The 9,497-nt window shown below is 36.5% G+C and overlaps 1 protein-coding gene across 2 annotated transcripts in view; it reads right to left on the bottom strand.

Moving 5' to 3' along the window:
- Nucleotides 1–9,497, bottom strand: part of LOC308187799 (uncharacterized protein) — a 58,014-nt gene that overhangs the window by 12,785 nt on the left and 35,732 nt on the right. The window contains exons 1-2 of one of the 2 annotated variants that reach the window (XR_013944912.1): nt 5,581–7,179; nt 2,653–3,146 (exon numbers count right to left, since the gene is read on the bottom strand). Coding sequence is in view for 1 of the 2 variants with exons in the window: in XM_080576143.1 (XP_080432269.1) it covers nt 5,581–5,680 (100 nt within the window). In the remaining variant the exon portion in view is untranslated. Of the gene's footprint in view, nt 1–2,652; nt 3,147–5,580; nt 7,180–9,497 lie in introns of those variants that run through there. The other variant, XM_080576143.1, reaches the window with a different exon arrangement.

Here is a 9,497-nt window from a genome sequence, read left to right as displayed (position 1 = left end):
GCCCTGGTCAGGCCTCACCTGGAGCACTGTGTCCAGTTCTGGGCTCCCCAGTACAAAAAAGACAGGGATCTCCTAGAAAGAGTCCAGCAGAGGGCAACAAAGATGACACGGGGCCTGGAGCATCTTCCCTATGAGGAAAGGCTGAGACCTGGGTCTGTTCAGCCTGGAGAAGAGAAGACTGAGAGGGAATCTTATTACTGTTTACAAATATCTTAAGTGTGGGAGACAGAGAACCTCTGAAGATCATCTGGTCCAACCCCTCTACCAAGCAGGATCACCTACAGCATATTGCACAGGATGGCATCCAGGTGGGTTTTGAGTATCTCCAGAGAAGGAGAATCCACAATCTCTCTGGGCAACCTGTACCCGTGCTCTGTCACCCTCACAATAAAGAAGTGCCCCCTCATATTCAGCCGGAACCTCCTGTGCTTCGGTTTGTGCCCATTGCCTCTCGTTCTGTCACTGAGCAAAACTGAAAAGAGACTGGCTCCATCCTCTCGACACCCTCCCCTCAGATATTTATACACATTGATGAGGTCTCCCCTCTGTCTTCTCTTTTCCAGGCTAAACAGGCCCAGTTCTTTCAGTCTGTCTTCGTACGACAGGTGCCCCAGTTCTCTAATCTTAGTAGCCCTCCTCTGGACTTGCTCCAGTAGTTCTATGTCCCTCTTGTACAGGGGAGGCCAGAACTAGACACAAGGCACATTTGGGTGCTTTATTGTCTTTAAGGAAAAAAAAATGAAAAGAATGAGAGGTTAAAATATTTAAACTGCATCAGCTAGATTAGATGTCAGTGGAACAAGTGAATACTGGCTTTGTATTTGTTTTGCGTGTCTGCTGATTCAGCTTAGCTGAATTTTTGTTAAAAAAAATAAAAATAAATCATACGCACTATGAAAAAAAATATCCAGATGAATATTTTTTAAAGGCTCAACACATTCATTAAATATGAAAATGTACAATGCCACAGACTGTGCTGCTTTATTTTGCAAGAAAGGCCAAATGTCCTGAACAATGACACCACATAGAGTGAAGTAGTTAACATTAGATTTAATGTGAGAAATATCTGAATTTGTCTACTTTTTAACCAACACGTTACAGGACATTAAGGTTTTTGTCAACATTAAAGGAGTCAGCCTGGCCTATACTTTTCTATATCTGTCACATTATTCATAGGCATGGTCTCATAGACTGTTTACTTGAATAAATGTACATATGTGCATAGGCATTTAGAGAACAGGAGCCATTAGCATCTACCATCAAAGTTCCCAGCAAGAAGATTTTTATACTTCTGGAGAAACTAACACAAACAAACACTAACAAACTCAAACACAACAGCATGCTTTGATGGTTTGGTTCAGACAGACCAGTGATTCAGAGCATCTTTATTTATTTATTTTCTTCTTTCAGGTATTCAGTAGATATAGCTAGGCAATTTGCAAGAGTTAAATAACTGCAACATTACCAGCATTTGAATAATTTACTGATTGGCAGAACAATTCCCATCTCCTCCATTTGACCGGATATTTGTTTTATGTGTGTGCTTGATATGCAATATTTACTCCTGATAAATTTGGGGAGGCAAGTGTATTTGCTTTTGCTAAATCAGGACTAGAAGAACTTGTGGTTGAAGCTATGATTATTATGAATATGACATTGAAAATGGGACTAGAAAAACACTTTCATACTTTTTTTTTTTCCCCAGGGTAAGACATCATTAGTACTCTACTTTTTAATCATGTCTATTAGCATTTCAATGAAAGAAGATATCATAGGTCTCAAAAAGTTCTTCAAAGCCCTTTTATCCATCTGTTAGCTTCTTCTGTAACTTTTCTACTAAACAAATTTAAAACATTTTAGAGGATTTCCCCCCTCCTTTTTTATTTTTTTAAACAGGGATAAAAATTTAAAAGTCAAATTATGAAAATGTGGTGAAATTATGAGCTTTTTGTTAAGATACTATTATAATGCAACTGCTGTTGTTATAATATGGGCAACCTATATTCTGTGTATGTGGTTTTCAGAAAGGAAACTTAGTTTCCTCATTTGGTATGAAAACAGTATCAAAGTGTATATGGTTCGTTCTCAATTTCTTTGCACTATCTAATCTTTTTAAGTAATCTGTAAAGATTTAAACCATAGGACATGCAGGATACTCAAGTTACAAGTGCCCCAAGGTCTTAAGAGATCTTGTCTGTGTTGCACTTTAGGGTTAAAAGAAGTTATTTCCCTAAAACAGAGAACAAGGGAAGCTTAGTGATTTAAAACTTTAAATACTGGCATTTTAAAAGCAGCAGTGTCACTATAGGCAGGACCAATATTTCATAAGCCTTCCTGCATTCACATTTATTTGTCATCACTATCTATCTCATCCTTTGCTGGTCACACTCAAAATTCCTGAAATAGATAGAATTCCATGTAATTCAATGCCTGATGTAGTTCTATCCAAATAAATGCACCTCTGCTTTTTTTTCTGTAGCAACATTGAATGTGAACAATCAGGAACAAGTTTAAATTAATAATACTAATAATAAAGTATAAATGAAATAAAATAAATCAGCAGTGATGGAATGCTGTTCTGAGAGTAGCAGCAAGCAAAGCTTTATTTTAAACAATACTTTGGAAATACTTTTATTTTTATCAGTGGAAGAAAATCAGAATCTTAATCTTCTTCTGCAGTTGTAGATGTTTATAGCTGAGAGGCTTGAAAATGTAAGTAGAAGAGCAAAAATTCAGATGGTACAAATCAGCATGGTTATTGAAGTCACTGGAATGATAGCGGGGTTTCACCTCAGCATCTGGCCTTCACACAATGTGAGCAGCTGATGTTTCAAAAGGTAAAGTATGTATGTACAAGCAAGAAAGACATGCTGAATCTTCCATGTAAGCCTTGTTAAAAGGTTGTGGCTTTGATTAAAGTGAATTCAGTGTCTGCTTGACAGGCAAGATTGACAGAACAGGAAACCGGTGTCTTCCATTAGCCCCAGAGTAGATAAAAGCAAAGGCAGACAGATGCAGCTCCCCCCACTAAGGAAAGGTTTCCTTTAGGACTGAACAAACCATTAGTTTTCAAAGGCTTCCACTCCTTGAGAAGAGAATGCTGTACATCAGACCATACATGAATGTCTTTTTTTTTTTCTTCCCCTCTGGTAGGAGATATTAAAAACAACAACAACAACAAAAAAAGATGTAAGGAATGCGGAGAGAAAGCCTTCCCCTTGTGCCCTCCTGGCTTCTGGCAATCAACAAACACAACCAGACCAACCACTGATTTATAGAATACTCTATACAGCTTTTTAGAAGAATTTTATTTCCTGATCACTGTTACTCAATTTTGAACATATCAGAAGTGCCTCTTGCAAACTATATACTTGCCAGTAAGGAACTCTGGTTATCTAGGGGATTTGGGGATGTAAAAGTCCTTCTATAAATAGAAATCTTATTGATCTCCAAATGAAGAAAGGACCCAGTTCTGCCTGATTTCTTAATTTTAGTTTTCCAGAACATGTACAATATAACAGAGGTAAGCCAAACTGGACTGAAAAAAATTTGGTGCATTTCCAAATGTACAAAAGAGAAGTTTTCATTTTGTAATGTTGTTTACCATTGCTTCTGCTTCTGCTTTTTTTTTTTTTTTTTTAATTTATTTATGAGTAACAAGAATTCTGCAATCACTTAGGAGAAAAACCTGAAACCCTGTTAACAGCAATAAAAGTCTGTTACTACTTTTTCAGTATGTAGAAGAAAACAAATCTAATTTTCATCAAATCTTTTCTAAACACCCTTGTGGGTTAGGGTTTTTTTTGACATGTCTAATGAGTCAAATGTTAGGACATGCAATTTTAAAGAGACTGTGAATGTGAAACCTAATAGATTTTTCAAAGGGGCTTAAAAGTCCTATTACTGGCTATCTTCTGAGTTCTTCAGCCAATTTTTGTGGGTTTCCTATTGCTTTCATCTAAAGTGTTCTCTGTGTTTTTAATTCCCCTATTCTTTGTCATCCTATGAAAGACTAGCACAAACAACAATGGCAAAGAAACAGGGACTTTTGCCCATTAAATGCCGTCTAAGTTAGACACAATATCATAAATAAATAAGAGTATGACTAGTAACTGAGGAACAGAGGAAATCAATGACAGAAAAGGGAAAACAGCCCTTTTCTTCTTGCATGTACACTGTAAATATTTATTTTGGTCTTTTTTCCTCTGATACAATCACAGGTGTGAGAAGTGGTTTGTGCCAACCCAGAGCTTATTGACAGAAAGCTAGCTGCTGAATGTGGGGTTTTAAGGAGGAATCTTAAGGAGGCAAGCCAGCATCATCAGGGCTGTTTACTGATCCAGATTTGATTTGCCACATTATCTACAAGAGTTAAAAAAATGACTGTTTTACTGTGATTTGAGCTGTGCTGAAACCACCAGGCCAACAATGAAATTTGGTGGCATCAACCCACTACCACAAGCACATCATTCCACCGTCCCCTTCCCAACATACAGCCACTGGCACTGAAGTAACTCTGAGCAGAAAACTAAAGGAAAAAGAAAACTAAAAATGAAACTTTTCTATAAAGAAAACTAAAGGAAAGGGGGCTTTTTCCTTCTTGGTCTCAGTGATGATATCAAGGGGGTCAGGGCAGGGGAAGAGAGAGGCTGAAAAAACAGGGGGAGTGTGAGGGATGATAGTTCAGAGCCTGCCGATGGTATAGCATGCCTGCCAGATCCAATGGAGTCCCTAGAGAAAATGAAAGTTGCCTTCTTTCAATGAGGCTGTAGACAAGCTTGCTTTTGGGCATACTTGGATGCCACTGCAGACTAGAGGGTATTGCTGGGGGAATGAAGGAGCTTAACGTGTCTGGCCTGGCACCTCTGTCACACTTGAATGTTTCAGACATGCATTTCTAGGATGTTATGCTGCTAACAATATAAAGTTGCAAACAATAATATTGTTAATCAACAACAACAACAACAAAAAAAAAGCTTTGGAAGGTTCATATTCTCACTGATACATGACGGCTATAGATGATATGAATATAAGATAAAAATGTCAATGCAAAAAAGCAAATCTGGAATACTGCAACTGAAAGTATGGGCATGGAAAGCTTTCCAAGAATTTCCAATGATGAAATTGGAGAATTGGAGTGGACACTAAGAGTAAATTAATTGACATATGTATCTTTAGTGGTTTTTTTTTTAATAAATAAATATAATAAAAATATGCCTACTGCCAAAACATTAAATAAATAATGCTTATAGTTTACTGAACTTCAAACTAATTACCAGCAAGGTGGGATATAATAATTATTTTCTTTTTATGGCAGATTATATGCTCATTTTTATTTTCATAAATATACATATGCATACCAGCACATATACATGCTCTCAAAATAACAGTGCTGCTAGTGTATAGAGTCCATCTGCTTCTCAGAACAGCAGTTCTTGAGAAAAGAACTACAAGTAAAAGAACTACAAGTTTCCCATTCTACTTGCTAGATCTTTCTACCTTGTTGTTTCATTTATATACTATGATTTATCTCTAAATGTAACTCATATACCACACAAATGTAGGACTTCCTCTACTTACTATGATACCAGTGTAAGAGACAGATTTGCTTGTAGTCATCAAATTTCTTTTTCAAAATCAATGTCAGTGAAACTAGAAGAGCTTCTTTCTCTGCAATCTCCTATTAAAAAATAAAAACATAAAAATAATCCAAACTAAATTCCATGCTACTATTTTGCCTCTATAAACACTTCAATTACACATTCACAGATAGTCATAACTCTCTATTGAAGGAAAATGCTGTCTCCCTGATGGAAGAATACGACATCAGAGTTTCTTCTAGCATTTCAAGTAGATTAACTTTCAAGCCAACTATTCTGTATATAAATCATAACAGGTACCTGATTTTGGATAGGACATAAAAAATACCCCTAAAAGAACCTTTTTATTCTGCTTAATTGAAAAACAGCAAAAGTCAGTGTTGTTGGGATTCATTTGACCAAATATAGACATCAGTAATAATCATCATAAATCACAGTGCAGATGTAGTTAACATCCGAAGTGCACTCTCTGTGCTCTCATTTCTGTTCAATGAAATGAAATAAGCACTTCTAAAGTATGAATCATCTCATCCTAAAATAGATGTTGAAAATAGGTCAGATGACTCTTATCCTTATTGTACCTCTTTATTCTATTGGCTACAAAGGGAATCTTAGGTGACTGCCTCAGATATAAACACTTAGTTCAGTGATTCCCACCTTGCCAAGCTTGACAATTATTTGTATGGCTCTGAATAAGACCCATAAGTTTACTTAATCCTGAAAGTTGTGAAAGGACTCACATCCCTTCAAAATGTCTAGGTACTTATACATCTGGGTCTCTTAGTATAGTTTATTTTTGATCTTCATATTGTGTCTGTGTTCTTTTGAGTTCTTTGGGATAATCAGCTCTTCAGAAAAAAAAAAATAAAAACAGTTGTCCAGAAAGTAAGAAAAGAAATAGGCATACGGTGAATTTCTTATTACATCCTAAACTGAATATTTCATAACTTAGATAAATTTAAATGGAGATGAAATCCTTTGCTTTTTCTTTCATATGAAATGTATACAACATTCCTCCAATCACTATGACCCTCAAGATCTTTACACTTTCAGGGTCAAAGATTTAAGATCTTTAACAACTTTGAGATGTGTTTTTACTGAGGTGTCAGTGAGATTACATAAATGGCTTACATCACTTTAGCAAAGGATTAACTTTTTTAATAATATTCAGTTCCTGATTACCTTTGCCCTTCCAAACCACATCCTTAATTATATGTAAATGTCAGGCCATTTGTACAGCCAGGGGCTGATACTTACATTTCATATTGTATTTGTTTGTTCCAGCATGTCTCTAGGATGAGTTTATGGAAAAGACCCTGTCTCTTGTGCACCAGATGAACCTGAATTCCTCTGCAAGGCTGTGAGGTTCAGCCCATTCCTGTTTTCAGAAGGCTGGCCATCTGGAAGTGCTTTACAGCTTTCATTAATAGAGAGATTTATTGAATGCAGTAATGTAAAATACAAATAACTGAATCAGAGAAGCATTCTCTATGTTACCGACATTGACATTGAATTCAAACAACTGTATATTTTCATACTTTCCACTTGACTTTCCATATTCTTGCAGTGACAACACATTTATCAGCCTCTTTTCTTTAATGCATGACTCTGTACAATATGCCTTGTGAAGTACAAGGATAGGCATCCCTAGTAGAACGTCAAAGGAGGTATCCCCACTGAAACCAACAAGGCCACAGTACAGAATGCATTTACAATGCACTCTATATCCACTGGCTGCTTAACAGTGCTGCAGTCCTTCTCTGGACACGGAATGTGTCTAGGTAGCAAAGGAGAAACCTTGCCACACCTAGCAGGGAGTTGCCTGAGACATAGCAACAGAACAATATTTGCAAGCCTGGGATTTGAGGCTTGCAAATAATAGGCTGATAGGCTAATAGGCTGATAAAAACTGTCCTGTAGAGGTTGATGGGAAAGCTGGCAGGTTTGGGGAGCTGGGCAGTGGGCATTTGGAGCTTTCAGCATTTTTGAAAGGGATTATTTTTTTTCTGTCATCTATAGGAAGGGCTAGAATATCTCTGTAGTTCTTCACAGCAGCATCCTTGACAAAACTCCTCAAATTCCTCTAAAATTATTAGAAACACGTCTGCAAGAACTATATCTGCCTGGCTCTAACACATACTTCAGGTCTGGGAAAGCAAAACTTTGGTGGTTTGCATTCACTTTAGTTTGGAAGATTTTTCCCTACTGTAAGATTGTGAGTTCACAAATGATGCTAATGCAATTCACAAAGTAACACATGAATATAATTGAATTGCTTTTGATGTGCAGTGTAATTATCTTAGAGGAAGCTAAATGAAATTTGCTTCCTATGTTAGCACTGATATACTATTCACTCTTTTGACTATTGATCTGTAGTAGATATAAACTTTTTTCCTTTTCAATTTTCTTGGACATTGTTATAATTCTCATCACCTATTCTCATACACATTATCCAGAACACATAAGTACCACTGTCTGTTATCATTAGCAACAGTAACCACATGAAAAATCTTATGATTATTCCTTTCTCCATTAATTCTCAGTCAAATCTCCCAGCTGCTTTGGGCTATGAGAAATGTTTTTCATTCCACTTCCACATTCTAAATCAAATCTCATGAGCCCTTCTTCATCTTATTATTAATTCTGTACATTTAAAATATGAGGATTATGGAGAAATAAATTTGTGGAAGATCTAGGAGGAACAGGTCCAAACTGACTTTTTTATTAATGTTTTCTCCTTTCTTCTTGATACTCTGTCATACAGCAAGATTTCATGGGGTTCAGTTTTCATGTGTCAAACCAGTCTGATTTTAAATCTATTTGTGGAAAAAATGAATGATTTTTAGTGTAACCTACCTAAAAGTAATAAACATACAGGCTCTGGTACTCAATATATGCCTACTTTGTTCGTTACAGCACTGTTAAAGCTATGTTCAAAACAGCAATGAGTCAGAGCTTGTACTGTCCACCTCTGCCCTGTTTTGGATCCCATCTTTGGAGAGGCATATACACAATGTCTTTGCCAGGTGTTTCTAGCAGGTCACCTGAAAGTAACATACCCATACCTAGGCTTACTACAAGTGAACGGAGTACTGCTTACAGACTAAGGCACGGCATAATGTAAAACAGTATGCCTGGGCTTTATGTGCACTTAAGCAAATTATTTGTTTGGGAGAAGAAATTCTCACTCTCTGAATTGGGTCATATTCATTTCCACATTCTCATAGCATGTTGTAATTCCCAAGAAAAAAAATGGCAGTCCAAGTTTGTGCTAAAACAGGGAGTGTCTGTCTGTGAACTTGTCTCACCAAGCCTAGTTTTAATGAGCTGTCCCAATTGCCTGAACATTGTCTCCTTGTGATTGTGTGGCACCAAGTGTCCAAGCATAGTTTTTCTGCATATGTGAGAGACTTTTATACTGTGGGCCAAGAGTAAATTACATTGATAACCATGAACAGACATGTACTTCAGGAGAGGATAGATATTTTCTTTAACATTGTTATTCCGTAGGCTAATATTCTGCATTTTACTTGATTCACAAGTGTAAGCTAAAGAAGTGCAGGAATGATCAATAACAGATGCTAAGGGATCTAATTACAGAAACTGACATAGTCACATTTTTAAATGCAAGCACACTAGTTTATTTAGAGACACATGCACTTTATATTCATTAGTCTTGAATATGCATCAACATGGATTAGAAAAATAAAACAGTGTGTGCCTTGAGATCTGATTTCACTGGTACCGTCTTATATTGTGTTTTGGCCAGGCAACTACATAAGGAAGTTTTTTGTTTGAATACTTTGTGAATGTCTACTTGGTAAAGTTTTCAGCATTACAGTTGGATTCAGTTTTGTAGGACCATAAGCTTTATTTATATTTAAGTCTTCTACACCC

The sequence above is a fragment of the Anser brachyrhynchus genome, assembly GCF_964034855.1.
Source record: "Anser brachyrhynchus genome assembly, chromosome: 1".
Lineage (NCBI taxonomy): Eukaryota > Metazoa > Chordata > Aves > Anseriformes > Anatidae > Anser > Anser brachyrhynchus.
The sequence above is the reverse complement of the archived record's forward strand: the minus strand, read 5'-3'. Positions and strand labels throughout refer to the sequence as shown.